The sequence below is a fragment of the Fusarium vanettenii genome (genome assembly GCF_000151355.1).
Source record: "Fusarium vanettenii 77-13-4 unplaced genomic scaffold NECHAsca_66_unmapped, whole genome shotgun sequence".
NCBI lineage: Eukaryota > Fungi > Ascomycota > Sordariomycetes > Hypocreales > Nectriaceae > Fusarium > Fusarium vanettenii.
In genome coordinates, this window is record NW_003315823.1 from 17,585 (window position 1) to 35,261 (window position 17,677).

General features: G+C 45.1%; 1 protein-coding gene across 1 annotated transcript; it reads right to left on the reverse strand.

Moving 5' to 3' along the window:
- Window positions 1-5,767: 5,767 nt before the first annotated feature.
- Window positions 5,768-7,054, reverse strand: NECHADRAFT_88874 (uncharacterized protein; the record flags this gene model as incomplete). Its single annotated transcript, XM_003040408.1, has 2 exons — window positions 5,768-6,705; window positions 6,856-7,054. The coding sequence occupies 2 exons, from the start codon at window positions 7,052-7,054 to the stop codon at window positions 5,768-5,770; spliced, it is 1,137 nt and encodes a 378-aa protein (XP_003040454.1).
- Between the last annotated feature and the right edge of the window lie 10,623 nt (window positions 7,055-17,677).

Sequence of the window (17,677 nt, forward strand, 5' to 3'; positions counted from 1 at the left end):
TAAACCCTAAACGGCGTAGTACTTATAGCGCTGGACTTCTGCCTTGCCCTTGCCCTTATCCTTGCCCCCTCTCCCCTTTTCTAGATAACCGTTGTATTATCCGTTATTATGTTATACCTATATAATCTCGCAGCTAGTGCCTATAATGGCGAGATCGGCGGCATTCGGGTTCGATGGTAGAACGCTGCGGTGTAGAAGCTTGCTAATGATGCTAGTATCCTTTAGGTGCTTGTGGAGACGCTGAAAGCACTGAGTGAGTATTTTAGCTATCTTCTTGCCTACCATCTAGGTAGCGCGTAGGTGCTTATAAGGTAGGTAGTAACTTTCTTATATGTTTATATATTTTGTATTATTCTAATATATAGTTGCATAGGGGTGGACTGCATAAATTTAGTATGGATAGTGCGACTGGCTAGAATGTTTCTGACCTAGATTATATTACTATCGAGTTAAGTAGAGGGCCTAGAAGAAGAAGGAGTTATATCTACCTCGGCGGATATGGGTCCGGGGTTATAGCGTATGATAATATATAGGTAAGGGGAGAATCTATGTTCGTAAAGGCGGGTAAGAGCTATACTCTGGAGCCGAGCCTATGCACGGGCGACTAGGCTATGGCGGGATCGGGGGGGGTAACTAGCGCTGGAATTGCGTCGGTTACTTTAGTAGCCTATGCAGTAGGATTAATTGCCGCTACTAGCGTGGGTGATGGGGGATCTTCTTATATATACTCCGATTGGGAATGGGATGATTATTATTAGAGATATAAGCGATATAACTATATGGCTAGCGAATGGGAGTGGTAGTAATTATAGAACTTTCTAGAGTAATAAGTAATAGAAGGCAGGTAAATTAGATAATAAATCAAAGATAGCGAGAATAGAGTTGTATTTAGTGGTCGGCTTATAGTTATAGTACTAGTAGTAATCTAACTATGTGCGGGAGGTAAGGGATAAAAGGAAGGGGATTTTAATAGGCCCGGCGGCGGGGGTAAAGCCGATGTGGATATAGATAAAGGCATAGAGGAGATAGGAAGGAATTACTTGTTGATAGAGTTCTGGGCTGGATGGATAGAGGCGATCGATCGTAGAGGCGTATGGAATATGCCGTCGTTGGACTCGTTGGTGTTGACTTGGGTAGGTCCGGGAGAGGTGACGACGAAGGATATGAGAGAAGGAAAGAAGAAGAAGAGGAGGAGTTTCTATAGATGATATGCTAATAGAGAGGTATACGACTAAGGGATATGCGATGGAGAGGCATACGAGGACGAGGTATAAGACTAAGAGGTGACGAGATATATATAAGTGAACTAAGTGCTAGGTAAGAAATATAATTCGGGCATCTATGTATCTATTTAGGCTAGTTTTATCTAGTATGATAATAGTGATTAGAGAGAAAAAGGTGTGAGGGAGGGAGGGCATTTGCCTATGGGAGCTGGCTTCTATAGTGGGTAGATTATCTATATAATACTTAATGGTACCTAACTATATATATGAATAAGACTTTGTGATGATGGCTGGCTTTGACTATATAAGAAATTATATAAGAGGGAGTCTAAAGGAAAGAAGTAGAGGAAAAGAAGAAAAGGAGAAGGATATAATAGTCTAGGGTAGGTAAAAGTAATAGGATTATGATAGTAAAAAGAAGCTCTCTGAGGCTAGCGAGATGCTTTAGAGACTTGAAGGCGGGTTAATCCCTGAGTTAGAGGGATCGCTTTGACTACTAAGCTGAAGCGCCTTTTCGCTCTTAAAGTTACTAAGGTCGAGATGGGGCTGGTATATGAGGGTATTACGAAGACTACGGCAAGGTGACCAGGTCAACGCGGCATAGTAGGTAGCTATAATGGTAATTGCCGAGGGGAGAATAGGATAAAGGGAGGGTAATATAAGAAAGAGGTTAGTTATTATTAGTAAGATAGTATTGGATATTTAAATAAAAGAAAGAAAAAGAAAAAAGATGAAAAATCTAAATAATAAAATGATAGAAAAAAAAGAATAATTAATATAAAAAAAAAAAAGTCTTCTTAGGATAATGCTAAGGTAAGAAGATAAAAGGGGAAGTATATAGCCCTAGCCGGAGAAATAAGGAAGAGTATATAACCCTAACCCTAGGGTTAGAAATAAGAGAAATTAAGGAAAGGTATATAGCCCTAACCCTTAGTTTTCCGTTAAGCTAGGAAATAAATAAGAAAGTAAATAATTAGAAAAGTTAGCTTTAAGGATTAGTTAAAAAAAGAAAAAAAAAAAAACTAACTTAGGCCTAACCCTAAGGTAGCCCCTAGGAAGTATTAGCTGAAAGAGACTAGAGGGGATGTTTAGCACTAACCCTAACCCTAACCCTAAAGCAAAATGTTAAATTTTCGTTTGATTGGGGAAGGTAAGAGCCTAGCGGGTGTTTTAGAGGGTTAGACTAGAGAGAGATAAGGACTGCTTAGCCGTTACCCCTAAGCTTGGCCCTAGCCTTAACCCTAAGTCTAACCCTAACCCTAACCCAATGTCGGGTTAGGGTTATGTTTAAGTGAAGGGTTAAGAGCGGAAAGGGGTAAAGAGAGAAGCGGGTATTTGTAAGGGCTCGTAGAGGGTAGTAAAGGTAGTGGTGTTTACCCGTAACCCTAACCCTAACCCTGGGTTTTCGTTTGAGCTAGAAAGTTGAGAGGTAGGCGGGAGGTTGTGAAGGTTACTGGAGAGTAAGGCTTATTGGTTTGTAGGGGTAAAGAAGGGGGAAATAAGGATAGGGGTAGTAACCTCTGGCATTAGGAGTTGGAAGAGTAAAGCTAATGGCTACTATCCGGGGGAGAAGAGTTGGAAAGTAAAAGCTAACCGCTAGTGTCTAGGAGAGGAGAGTTGGGAAAGTGAAGGTAACCGCTAGTGTCTAGGTGAGAAGAGGTAGAGAAGTAAAGCTAAGTGCTAGTAAGTTCTAGTTAAGTAGGTAAGGAGAGAAAAGGGCAGAGGGTGTGAGGCGAGGGGTAGGAAGGGGCTAATCGCTAGCGTAAGTAGTGGTTTGAAGTAGGCGGAGGCGAACTACTAGTGCGGGTGGTTTAGTTAAGAAAGACCAGAGTAAGGGCTACTGGGGTCAGGGGGTAAACAGTGCGGGAGGTAAATGCTGATGGGGTCAACGCTGACGAGGTTAACGCTGAGTAGGGCTAGAGGTAAACGCTGACGGGGTCAACGCTGACGAGGTCAACGCTGAGTAGGGCTAGAGGTAAACGCTGATGGGGTCAACGCTGACGAGGTTAATGCTGAGTAGGGCTAGAGGTAAACGCTGACGGGGTCAACGCTGACGGGGTCAACGCTGACGAGGTCAACGCTGAGTAGGGCTAGAGGTAAACGCTGACGGGGTCAAGGGCTAAGCAGGGCTGGAGGTAAACGCTGACGGGGTTAGGGTTAGAACAGAGTAACTATTAACTATCTAAGCTATTTTGCCCTAGGGGTTTCTTCTAGCTAAGATATAGCTTATAGATAAAAGAGGGGAGATTTTTCTAAGAAATAATAAAAGAAAAAGCATAAGAGATATAACTAGGAAAGAGGTATAGCTAAGAAAGAGATAAGGCTAGGGGAGAGATATAGCTAGGAAAAAGAGAAATAACTAAAAGAGAGAGGTATAGCTAGTAAGAAAAAGGCAAAGAGATAAGAGATAAGAGATAAAAGGTAAAAGATAAAGAAAAGCCTTAAGAAGCCCTAGGGGTATTCCAGATCGACCTAGCTAGGTTACTAGGGGTATCTCGGGCTATAGAAGCCGCAGAGGTCGCCCTAGTCCTCATCAGGGCAAGGCTAATAGAGGAATCTAGCTGGTTAGCCGCAAGGGGGCCAATAAGGTCCTGGAGCTTCTGATAGGTCTTAGCTGTCTCTAGGTCCATAAGGCCGCCTGCTGAGATAATAAGAGGCTGAAAAAAGGCCCCGAGAGACCTATATTTTCTGCGTTTTTCTTCGGCAGCCTCTCTTAAGGTGCTATAAGGGTCTTCTTTAGCAGAATCCTTTGAAATAGCTACGATTTGAATATCATAGTAATAGCGGCTATTTCCTAGGTTAACTACAAAGTCGGCCCTTAGGCTACCTTCTGGGTGGACTAGGGGTTCTTTTTCGACCTCTAGGGTAGGCTGGCTACTTAGGGCTCTCACAAAGGCCCTAGTTATAGCGTCATGCCTTGCAATCCACCTTCTATTAGCACCCTTGCAGGTATCTTGATGGCCTAAGGCAGCTATAGCTCCACAAGAGCTACAGGGTAAGCTGATAGGCTTGATTGGGTAGAAAAGCCGGCTTCGGAGGGCTTCAGTGACCTCGGAGTCTGTAAAAGATAGGGCTTTTTGGGTAGGTAAGACTCCGAGCCACTTACGGCCGAGATAGCTAGCGTTTTCTAGCCTAGCATGCCTATAGCTAGCTGGAAGGTCCTCTAGGAAGCCTGCTAGCCTAGCCTTATTAGCTTCCTTTAGCACCTGTTGTGCTGTTTTCCCTAGTCTAGGCTGGCCTTGGTTAGGCTGGCTTTGGTCTAGGGTAGGCTGGGCTAGGGGCTTCCGGATGAGGTCTAGGGTAGGCTGCGAGGCCTCCCTAGCTGCTAGGAATAGCTCGTGGGCTAGGTCTCTGTGTAAGGGTATTCCTAGGCCTCCCTCCCTGACTGGAAGGGCTATAAGGCTAAGGTTAGGCTCCTTAGGGCACTCACTAGGGCTTCTAGCCGCTAAGGCTATAATAGCTTCCTTTATAAGGGTATCAGCTTCTTCCCAAAGGTCTTCTAGCCCAGTTGGGTCTAGCTGCCTCTGAAGGTGCCTTAGAAGAAGCTGAATACTGCCTCTAAGAAGAAGCAAAGAGTGCTGCTTAGGAAGGTCTTGCAGGGCCTCTAGGGCTTCCTGTAGGGTAGCTAGCTTTTCTTGCAAGAAGGCTCTTCTAGGCCGGATAGGGCCTATATAGGTGCCTAAGGCTTTTAAGCCTTCTAGCTTAAGGTCCTCTATAGCCTTTTCCTTGCTTTTAGCTAGGTTAAGGCTAAAAGGGGAGCCTTTTAAGACCTCCTTGGCTGCCTCTAGGGTGCCTTGCGGAGCCTTATTGAGAATATAGAGGTCATCTAGATAAGCTACTAAGGTTGCCCTCGGTAGCTTCCTAGCTAGGGCCTCTAGGGTAGGTCGGAAGGCAAGGGAAAAAAGAAGAGGTCCGAGAGGGTCGCCTTGCCTTACGCCCTTAGCCGAGGCTATAGCTGACCCATCTTCCGTGACTAAGATAGAAGGGTCATTATAGGCCCAAGCTGCTGCCTTATAGAAGGTAGGGGCATATATAGCTACTGAAGCAGCTATAGAAGCCCTATCTACTGAGTTGAAGGCATTAGCGAGGTCGATAGAGGCTAGCTGCTGGAAATTAGCCTCATTTGGGCCTATAATAGCCTCATAGAGGAGGAAAATAGCGGGTTCAACCCCGCCTGGGCTATTCACACCTAGCTGGAAGGGTAGGAGCATATTCGGTCGATAGGAGGTCATCAGGATCGCCTTCATAGCTACCCTATAGATAAGGTCTCCTATAGCTATAGGCCTAACCCCTCCATCGGGCTTTTCAAGCCCTATTAGGCGGCTAGCGCATAATAAGTGGGCTCCGGGGGCCGTGCCTTGGCGAATCATATCAGCTAGCAGCCTTAGAAAAGCTATCACAGGGGAATCTTTCCTAGTTACTAGGTCCAAAAGGGGCCTAGTCCAGCCACTAAGGCCCGGGGCCTTTTCCTTGCCTATAGAGGCTATAGCTGCTATAATTGTCTCTGATGTGATTGGTTGGCCGGCCCTAGGGCGGGTCTTCCCTTAGAAGGGGTCTTTTGAGCCGATAGGGTGCTTTTCTAGCAGCCTAGCCCTATTTTCCGTTGAATTAGGCGCTATAGGGGTCGGGTCAATAAGAGCCCTAGCAGCCCGGCCTAGGTAGCCTCTCTCTAGTAGCCTAGCTGCCTTCTGAGCCGGGCTAGGGGCTATAGAGGGTCTAGCTGCCTTAGGGGGCTGCTCAAGGGACTGTAGGCTCTCTAGGGTAGGAAGGTTAGAAGGGAATAGTCGAAGGAGGCTAGCTAGGCCTCCTTTTTGTAACCCTAACCCTAGTAGCCTAGGTAAAATAAGGAAATGTAATAGGGCCTTTTCAGTAGGCCTCTTTAAAAAGGCAGCTGCAGCTTTATGGGCTGCAGCTGTGAAAATAGCAGCCTGCCTTGCGTGTAGCCTTTTCTCAGGTATAGGGATCTTTGCAAAGGCTAATAGCTTCTGCATAGATGCCTTGGCTAGGATTGGGGCTATAGCTTGGTTATGTAGCTGCTCTAGGGTAGGCCCCTCTAGGGTAGGCTCCTTGGGCTCGGGCTCTAGGGTAAGCTCCCTAGGCTCGGGTTCTAAGGTAAGCTCCCTAGGCTCGGGCTCTAAGGTAAGCTCCCTGGGCTCCCTAGGCTCCCTAGTCTCTAGCTCTAGGGTAGGCTCCTCTAGGGGCCCTAGAGGCTCTAGGGTATATTCTTCTAGAGGCTCTAGGGTAGGTCCCTGACTAGAGGGCCTGTGGCTAGGCGTGCTAGGGCAAGAGGAGCTAGAGCTAAGGGACCTAGGGCTAGAGGGTCTTCCCCTTTCCTCATAGCTAGAAAAAGACCTATAGCTTTCCCTTGAGCTTGGTCGGTCTAGGGTAGGCTCCTCTAGGGTAGGGCTAGGCTGTAGCTGCCTTTGCCGCCTTGTAGGTCTTTGTAGCTGTGGAGAGGGGGTCCTTGCTAGCCTCTTTCTTCCTATAAGGCCTCTATAGCTAACTAAGCCCGGGCTAGCCTGATTAGGACTAGTAGGGCTAATAGAAGAAGCTAAAGAGGCCCTAGAGGCACTAGTGGCCCTAGTAGCTATATAGGTCCTTGGCCTAGGTAAGGTAGAAATATAGGCTTTACCTTCTATGCCGTGGATCTTAGCACTGTGGGTCTTGATGCCGTGAGACCCCCGGCAGGCTGTGCCGCAATAAGGGCAGCTGACTAAGCCAAGGGGCTGTAGCTGCCGGTCTGTATAGGTCTCGGCAGGGTGTTTTTTGCGTATATGCTCTAGGAGGTCTCTATAGCTGCCTTTGCAGGTTGGGCAACGCTGCGAGGGCATTTTGCTATAGGGTAGGTAGGGTATACGGTAGCTAGGTAGCTATAGGTATAGGGTAGCTATAGGTATAGGGTAGCTAAAAGGAAATAAGGTAATTAAAAGAAAATAAGATAGCTAAAAAGAATAGCTATAAGGTAGCTAAGATAAGGCTTAGAGGCTAAGCATAAGGTTAAAGCTAAGTATAAAAAGCTAGGTAGAAATAAAAGAGACTTATATAACCCTAGGGTTATTCTAGAAGATTCTAACCTAAGCCTAGCATAACCTTGAGCTAATGCCTGACCCAAAGCCTGACCCTAACCCTGACCCAATGTGTGACCCTGACCCTGACCCTAACCTCTATAGAAGACCTTAGAATCTCTATAGAAGCCCGAAGGGCTTCTATCTATAGCTGACCCAATGCCTGACCCTAACCCTGACCCAATGTGTGACCCTGACCCTGACCCTAACCTCTATAGAAGACCTTAGAATCTCTATAGAAGCCCGAAGGGCTTCTATCTATAGCTGACCCAAAGCCTGACCCTAACCCTGACCCAATGCCTGACCCTAACCTCTATAGAAAGCTCTAGAATCTCTATAGAAGCCCAGAGGGCTTCTATCTATAGCTGACCCAAAGCCTGACCCTAACCCTGACCCAATGCCTGACCCTAACCATGACCCTAACCTCTATAGAAGACCTTAGAATCTCTATAGAAGCCCGAAGGGCTTCTATCTATAGCTGACCCAATGCCTGACCCTAACCCTGACCCAATGCCTGACCCTAACCATGACCCTAACCTCTATAGAAGACCTTAGAATCTCTATAGAAGCCCGAAGGGCTTCTATCTATAGCTGACCCAATGCCTGACCCTAACCCTGACCCAATGCCTGACCCTAACCATGACCCTAACCTCTATAGAAGACCTTAGAATCTCTATAGAAGCCCGAAGGGCTTCTATCTATAGCTGACCCAATGCCTGACCCTAACCCTGACCCAATGCCTGACCCTAACCATGACCCTAACCTCTATAGAAGACCTTAGAATCTCTATAGAAGCCCGAAGGGCTTCTATCTATAGCTGACCCAATGCCTGACCCTAACCCTGACCCAATGCCTGACCCTAACCATGACCCTAACCTCTATAGAAGACCTTAGAATCTCTATAGAAGCCCGAAGGGCTTCTATCTATAGCTGACCCAATGCCTGACCCTAACCCTGACCCAATGCCTGACCCTAACCATGACCCTAACCTCTATAGAAGACCTTAGAATCTCTATAGAAGCCCGAAGGGCTTCTATCTATAGCTGACCCAATGCCTGACCCTAACCCTGACCCAATGCCTGACCCTAACTATGACCCTAACCTCTATAGAAGACCTTAGAATCTCTATAGAAGCCCGAAGGGCTTCTATCTATAGCTGACCCAATGCCTGACCCTAACCATGACCCTAACCTCTATAGAAGACCTTAGAATCTCTAAAGGAACCTCTAGAACCTCTAAAGGAACCTCTAGAACCTCTAAAGGAACCTCTAGAACCTCTAAAGGAACCTCTAGAACCTCTAAAGGAACCTCTAAAGGAACCTCTAGAACCTCTAAAGGAACCTCTAGAGGGATAGGGTGATACATTGGGTATCAATGTTGGTTGTAGGGCCAGGGCTGAGGCCGTCGTGAAAGTCTTAGTGAAAATTCAAGCGTCGGCCAAAGAGCACGATTAAAACTCTTAAAAATTCCACCACCACTAATAAGCAAGTAAAAACCAGACCAAAGGATAAGGAAAAGTAATACTAATCGGATTATCAGTAAAAAGAATATAGTTATCTCTATTTGGGCCTTTTTTTGCTACTTTTATTGCGTATTTAATAGTCGATTCTAGTTCGAGGCTAAACCCGACTAAATACTACTTATGAAATACCGTTATACCCTTATTAGTGGCTTTTAGCGGCGGCCAATGTGATTGCGTCTAAACGCGGACGGTACTCCACTCTTGACGACCAACCCTAAAGGCGAGACGGGCGCGGTCGTGAAGTCCAGGGTTAGGAGCAAAGTCGTCTCTGAACGATCAGGGTCGGGTACGACACTGCGAAGAATGGCTCCTCCACTTGACTATTCGACGGATATACGAGGACTTTCACGCCATAGCGACCCCTCCGTTTACTCGGCGTTAGAATGCATTTTAATCATTAATTAAAGGCGCAAAATCTGGGGTTAATAATAATAGCAGGTTGGCCTAAGCCTCCTGGAGGGTACCTGTTCCTAAAGAAGAGACTACCTAATAGAATTGCATCTTAGGCGTTATAATATCCCTGCCAGTTTCTGCGGACTAATACGATAAAGTCTTAGGCGTTATAATATCCCTATTAGGATATATCATTATATATCCCCCGATATACTATTATTAGGTTAGATCTCAGACGGAAAGACATAGCGACTTATTATCATCCTCACATCCATCCTAACATCTCATCCACGGATTAATCTATTAACGTCTAGGTTATAATAAAGAATGCTATCTCTAATTATATATAATGTTTATAACTAAATTTTCCGTATCTATAAAGTATCACAATAATATCACCACCATCACCTGAACGACAATATCGCCTTACTACCCTATGTCTATGTTCTTCTAGGCCTTCGCCGACTAAAGCTATTCCAAGAGAACTATACTAAAATCCGCAAGAACGATTAACCCGGCCTCTATCCGTATTTCGGATTCTATAACCGCCACCGCCTATCCTTTCCCCTACCGAGGAAACAAACCCTAGTCATCACCAATCACCTCATAAGCTAGTTACGCCCCCTCATAAAATATAGGGGGTTTAGAGAATAAGAAAAAGAAAGAAAATATAAGGCAGAAAGGTTAGCGAGAAGCAATCACGGTTTATATCAAAAGAAATAAATAAACAAACAAATAAACTAATAAATAAGAACCAGTAGTAGCAGCAAGGTCCATAATATGCTAGGGAACTTATTTCTCTCGCATCATCACAAATAATAGCTCCCCGTGCACTCTCGGCTTAGGAGAGAAGAGATCGCACGCGCGAGCGTATAAGACAACACCGCCTCCGAAACCTTCAATAAAACTAAGCATAATATATTCAAGAATATTCCCATAACCCAAATACTCGTCTAGTAGACAACCCCCTATTATTAACACCCAGCTTATACGCTACCATTATAGGTATAATACCCTTAGCTTAGACTCGGCTACTAAAGCCATACTTCTTTCTAATTTCCCCTTTTCCTAATTTATTTATGTTCTCTCTATTCTCTCTGTGAAGAGGCGATCTAACGCTTTGATCTATCGCCCCAGATCAGCCGGATGCCGCGAACTAAGACAATACTACCCTAGACCCGACCGACGAACAACCACTATCCACCATCACTATTACCCATCGAGGAAGCCAAAGCCCAGGAATTATCATCGCTAATCGACCCACCTCGATCATTCACGAACCGGTAGCTATAGCGAACGAACCGGATCTATGACCGGAAGTGTCCGCGGGACCACAAGTACCAACACCGCCGATTAATAAGTAAATATATCCCGACTCCAACCATATCGCGGCGCCGTATCCTATAGCCATAAACCAGTCGAGCGCCGCCGGATAAGACGAAGGGGAAGAGATCTCTATAATCGGAATTCTAAATTTAGATTCATCTTTATCAAATAATAAGCAACTAGGCCTTAGACCTGGCCGTCCCCGGTTAGACCCCGATATATCACCGCGTGGGCGAACGCGTCTCCATGTCCAACGACACCGCGACCAGCAGCACCTTACAAGGGTACAACAGATTATTCATTAGGCTGCGGTCACCTAGGAGCTACTACCTACCGTCGAATTCTCCGCCTTAACCTTACGTAATAATTCGACCTTATTATCATCTCTGCCCGCCTAAATCCCGTCTTAGTCGGGTCCCGAGCTTAAGTTTAAGGAAGTATCTCTTCCCTTATCGTCCATGGCTTCCCCCGTTTATAATATTAAGGGTAGCCATAGTAATAACACTAAGAGCTCCTCGCCCGATACCAATGCCGTATTGCTACCGACGGCCTTAGCACCATTATTATCTCCTGGCCTTCCTCGGCAAGATAATAGTTAGTTATTATCTCGGCCGAGAAGTTCTACTTCGTTAATATCGGACTCGCCGGACTACTTCATCCCATCAGCCTCGCCTTCCCTTAGGCCTAAGAATTATCATCTAATCCTTAGCGGCTTTCTCCAAGCGATCCACGACTAGGATACTACTGGTGGCCCCGATTTTCTATGCGCGCAGGGCGATTTATATAATCGCGTCCTTCGCACATTCTTTAGCCGCCAATACGAATATAAGTCATTATCATATCATCATCACCCGACCCGACCCTCTTGAGTTATAGAGGTACTTATATTATATGCTCAAACTAGGCCCGAATTCACGCGAGCTCGCTAAATCCAAATATACCGATACTCTTTAGGAAAGAATTAAACGTCTCGGCCACTCTCTTCCTCCCTTGCCGGCCGTCTTCGCGGAGCATAACAACGCCTGCGACCCTCGTGCCTCTTTCCCCCATTAGCAAAGCTTTCTCTCTGCCTAACCCCCTGAGCCGCTCTCTTTCCGCAAGACATAGGCCTCCCTCCCACATAATTCGGTGACTATCACGCGCCAGTGGGATATTAATAGCATCTAGTTTAGGGCCAAGAGTTTATCCGCCATTTAAGCCCCTAACCAGTTTTAACTTTCTTTCTTCCCGCCTCATAAGAATAATATCTCCACCAACCAAGTCATCCAGCCCCACGGCCTTAATCTAGCACATACTCGGCACACTTATATCGGCACTTTTACCACCGCCGCCGTCCGCTTCTCCGTCTTCCTCTTCTTCCCTCATAGAGCCCATTCACAGATACGGGCTTCCGCAAATAGTCTCTCTCTCGCACGATTTAGAGACCTCTATAACGAGATCATCCTCCCAGCCATTTACGAAACGGTTCCCGACCACGCCTAGCAGGAAATCCCCAGCTCATATAACCTTATCTACGCAAAGTCTCGCGCGTACTAGGAAAAGCCGGGTGCTAGCCGATAGAGTGCTAAAGATAAGACCTAAGCCTTTCGCCTAGCATATAATATCCCCGCTAGCGCTCTTCCGCGTTTCTAGGCGTCGATCATAGAGAAAGCGAACTTATATCGGGTCTAGACATAGCGAGGGGAAGATATTACTTACTTCTAGAACCCTCGCTTGCTTTTCTAATCTTATGACTTAAAGAACGTATTTACGCGGCCGAGCCTCTATGAAAGCTTAGCTCTATTTTGAGATATAATCTTAGCTAGTCTCGACCCAAACTAGCTCGATATGCGCTCCTACTGGCTTAATGTGGGGATGCGGGACTATATTGCTAGACTACTATCGTCACCCGACGCTTAGGGCAGTACTAAACCTTAGATATTACTCTAGAAAAGCGACTGCTGCCGTCATCTTCATAAGAGCCTCTAAGATCTAGTCCTAGAAGCCCCTCTTGACGCTAAATACTACCGTTCTTTCCTCCTCTGCGATGCAGGGACCTACTATGCTAAGGCGAGGCCAAGCCGGGCATTAAACCTAGGCCACCTGGATACTAGATCACCCGGTATCATCCGTATTAAGGCATATAACTGCAGTAAGGACCTCTTTGGGGTCATGTTTAGTAATTACTAGCTCTTTAGCTTAGGCTATTTCCCTCTCCTTGCCTTTGATGAAGGCATATTAAAAGACCTTGCGGGCATAGACCAAAATCGCCAATAAGCCTTTATGCCTTAGCTTAGCTGCTCTTACCTTTTGTATGCCTAGGATATTAATAAGCGGCATCTAAGGGCTATCTTATCTCTGCGCCGGCACCTAAACTTTGGCATCCGGAAGGAGGTCACATTTCGGCTCGATATTATTCTCGCTATGTGGGCCGATGGCGTATTGGAACCTAGTAGAAGTCCTTATACCGGGCCGATATCCTAGGACGTTCCCCTCAGTGATCATAGTGATAGTAATGCTAGAGCCAGCGGGATATATTGCCCCTTTTGGGTTATTCCGACCGAAGTTATGACCTCTTTCGTGTCTATATAAGCTACTCGCTTAATCCTTCCACTCGACCATATCTTCCAGGAGGTAATAAGGAAAGAAGGCGAGCAGCCATTATTATCCTCCTCCTCCTCTTCGACCGACCATATCCGGCAGATACTTAGGTTCTATACTACTTAGCTTTTCTGTCGCCTCCTTATCTATGCACTTGACGATGAGGAGGAGGGGCTGAATTTCGATAATTAGATTTGGCGATTAGACTAGACGGCGCGGGCTCGTGGCCGTAGTAGGGGCTCTATTAAGAAGCGGCTAGGTCTCGGTCTAGGCCGCCCCATTAAAGAATCCGGTATACTCTAGATCCCTTATGGCCATATGGATTAGCAGCGGGGCCATATCTCGCTCGAGGTACTAGTCGATCTCTATATGCCTCGGAGCCCACTCTAGGCGAAGCTAGCATACTAGCCCAACGTTTAAGCTCTCACTACTACCTAGGTCACCGTCGAGCTTCTATTTTAACAATTAGTTCGCGACGCTTGAGGAGCATATAATCAAGGGCATAGTGAGGAAGCCGAGGAGCTAGCTGGCCGGGCTATCGTCCTTACTATCGAGGAGACCGCCCGAGCCTACCATCAACACTTCCTTGCCAAGATCGAGTCGTACTAGGACAAAGTACGAGGTGACTATAGGCGCCAAAACTTACCAGTTCTTACTCGGCTACGGCAAGCCCAGGTAGAATCTACGGCCAAGGCCAGCCGTATTCCCACAGCCCAGACGATTCACGGCATTTACACGGAGGCATAGGCTAAGTACGGTAAAGCTATGCTATTATCATCATCTAATATCGATCCCTCGTCAGGGGATACTTTGCCCGACGAGCTACCTTATTAGATAGCCACGCGTCGGCGCCTACTACCTAAGAATAGCTAATCTGGCTTTCTATTTAGTTAACTATTCGGCCACTCTAAGCCGCCAGCCTAGGATCGACTATATTTCCTCTAAGTCTACCGAGCATTTAAGGACATATGGCAACGTATCTGCGCGTCGGCAGGCCCATTTAATAGCCGCTTTAGCGTATAAATCGGCCGTTATATCCAGATTGCTTTCAATAGTGACCCCACCAAAGAGGTCGGCATAAGCCATAGCCCGGGCACCTAGCATTATGGCAAGCCATCCTTCTTCCGGATCTAGTACTAGGCTCCTTACTTCTCGCCTCCTCGGGGAGATAAAGATACCTTCTTATCGTCTATATATCGCCGCGATGATTACCCCGAGGGTCTATCCCCTGATATAACTCCGATGATTCTATCACCTCGGGACTTTCAGGGCTTTAAAAGGGCAGCCTAGATACGCTAGGTAGAGATTATAGGGGATAATAATATCGAATGTCTACGCTCTACCGGTCATCATAATACTATTCGACGCCATTGCCGGCGGGCATTACTATACGTGACCTATATGGCTGGCCCGTCCTGGGGTAGGGACGGGGATATAAACTTTATATAGCCGTGGTCTCTTAAGAAACTAGACGTTTATAAGCAGCATAATTATAAAGAGGAGGACATTTTCTAGGTCCCTATGAAGGAGACGCATATCTCGAGGCGGATCTTCGAATCTATAGTGAGCCAACCGACTATCCTCCTGCTAACCCGGGATAACCTTATTGGCTTACTTAACGCCATATAGTCAGTACCTAGTCATTCGCCTAGGTTCGTAGCACGCCTGCGGTGGACGAGGCGTCGGCTTAATAATAGCAATAATTAATATGACCTACGTAGCCACCTAGAGGTTAAGATATAGGAAATAGAGCCCTCCGCACAAAGTTAAACTCTCCTAGAATGGTTCTTAAATTAGGCTGAGCCTCCGCAGTGGGATATTAGCCCTGTAGATAATAATGATGATAATAATATCTCTGGTAATGTAACTGATGATGAAGAGGAGATGGACGATATAACGGAAGAAGATAATAGATCTTAATTGGATGGAAGTAATAACCTTAACTAGGGAGAATAGCGATACCGGAGAGCCATAGTAGCCTAAATAATAAATATGCGATATCTTTAGAAATGCTCTAGGTCATATTTTAACTATTTTTAATCCTAGTAGAAGAAAATTATATCTATTATTGAGAGGTAATTAGCGTAAAGTAAGGCTTATAACCAATGCTACGTTTAGAACTCTCCTACTTAAGTTAGTCTAGTAACCTTCTCTTTATATTAGGATTAGATAATAATATATCGCTCTTTTAAGATAATAAAGGATACCGCGAACTCTTCGATTATAAGGTTTCGAATCGTAATAATATCTTCTATCTATAGGTCTCGTCTAGAACGATGGATGAAAAGGATGCTCCCTAAGAGACTAATAACTCTAGTAACTCGGTAAATAAACCCATTATCCGTCCTTAATAAAGGTCTATTTACTAATAGTTTAGGTATTATGGCTAAGCGGAAGGCGAGGAGTCGTGGTTTTAATAATATTTATTAAAGGTAAACCGGGTAGGTTTAATAGTAATAATGTAAGTAAACCTAGTCTCCCCTTCGAACTTGTCCAGCGTAAGAGTCCTAAAACCGCATTGGGCCTATAGGTGATGGACCTCTAGACCTCTAAACCTAGGGGTAAGTATCTATGCGCACTAGTCCTCCTAATGAGGCTTTCTATATTTCTCTTTCACCCCTAGGTTTAACTATCCGTGCGTTCTACTCTATTATTATCTTTTTCTTAGAGGTTAAGATATAGTCTAGCGAGTAGACGACCGTGGCGGCGATAATGATAATAATAGCGCGGTATATATGCGGTTAAGCGGTTAATGATTTGAGGATATAGTATAGGTATAGAACTATCTCGAGTAAGCTATGCATATAATGCCTAGGGTTTTATTTGTAACTCCTACCTAGATAAATATGATCGGGGATATTATTAGATAAATAAAAAAAATATATAAATTATCGCTTAAGTTATATATAAATTAGATAGTAGAGGGGGAATAAAAAGTAAATACTACGAGAAGGTAGGGCAATTAACCCCCCTTTTCCTACTACTTAATTTCCTACTACTTAATATTTCTTTATCTCTATATCTATACTAGTCTAGCTAAATATAAATATTAAAGAATATAATCGAAGAATAATATATTATTCTCATCCTATACCGACCTTTTCCCTCTATAATAGCAGATAATAATATTCACGAGTCTATCCCCGCGTCTATCTTCCTACTACCTTTCCCTAGGAAGGGGAGACTAATAAAGAGACGGCGGCAGAACACGCCGTCTAATACGCAGAGTGACCGATACCTATTCATAGATTAGTCCTTATTACCTTCCCGGCCGCTAAGGCAATAGCAAGGGACTAATTAACCCCGCGAGAGTAGGGATATATTATATCAAGTCCTTATACCGGCCACTAGGACCTAGGATAATGCCCGGCCGGGGATAAGGCTATTCTAGCCTAGCCTCATCCGTGCCGAGGTCGCAAAAGCAACAGAATCCTTCCCACTCGAGCGAGATCAGGGTGCATATATAGCCAAGTACCCGCTGATTTATTGGGTGCGTAACCTCATTCGCGCCCGCGGAGGCCGTGTGCGGTGTACACTTTATGCTTTCTATGAATGGGGCCCGATTGTGGAGACATACAAGCTCAAACGCTGCTCATACCGGACAGAGGCCGAGGAAGTGTAGCCTTAGCTTAAGATATTTCGATATTATTAGGCACGTAGTGGTGGCCTAGGAGCGCGGTATAGCCATTATCGATTCCCAACGTTGCTATATTAGCGGATAGTATACCGTGAAGAGATAGATCTAAAATATAGCAATGAAAAGGAGGCATAAGAGGAGCATGACGTATAGTATCGTGAGGCGTAATGTGCTTGGGTTAAGACGATGTAGCGGTTTATCACGGCATGCATGGTGGTGCATAGTAGGGTTATAGGTACTAGTGTAAGCCGATTGGGAGGTATAGTGCTGGAGATGATGGGCTAGTAGGACTAGAGCGGGTTGGAGGAGAAGGGGCTAGAGCATATTCGGATATAGCTGGAGGAGATGGACGAAATTAGGGGTTTGCGATGCCTACGACTCCTAAAGTTATTCTAGTTTCTAGCAGAGGGGGCATATTCTAGGCAATTAGATGATGACTAATTTCCGGGGTATGGGATTTGTTTGTCTTCTTGTTATTATTCCTGTGGTCTATGATAAGATTAATATAAGTTTCCGGGATAGAACTCGGAAAAAGCCTAACTAGAGGGCTATATATATAGCTAAGTTAGTATACAGCTCGATAAATAAATAAAATAAACTAGTAAAGGCCATTGGGGACTATTAGGTCGTTAGAAACGCTCTGAAAGATGAGTAAAATAGATATATTGTAAAGTAATGCTTCGATATATAGGATAATCAATTATCTGAAATATATCGACAGGTATGGCTCGGACTTGATCCTATCATAAAACTGCATAAGTAGGTCATATACTATCTCGGGCACTTCTCGGAGTAGCTCCCTTATACACTCTTTATCTAATAGTTTTCTTTATATAAATAAAACATTAACAATAGCCTTTCGCATATCTTAGATATCTGCTATAGTAGAGGTATATGCTTCCCGTGCAGCTTCGACTAGATACCTAGATTT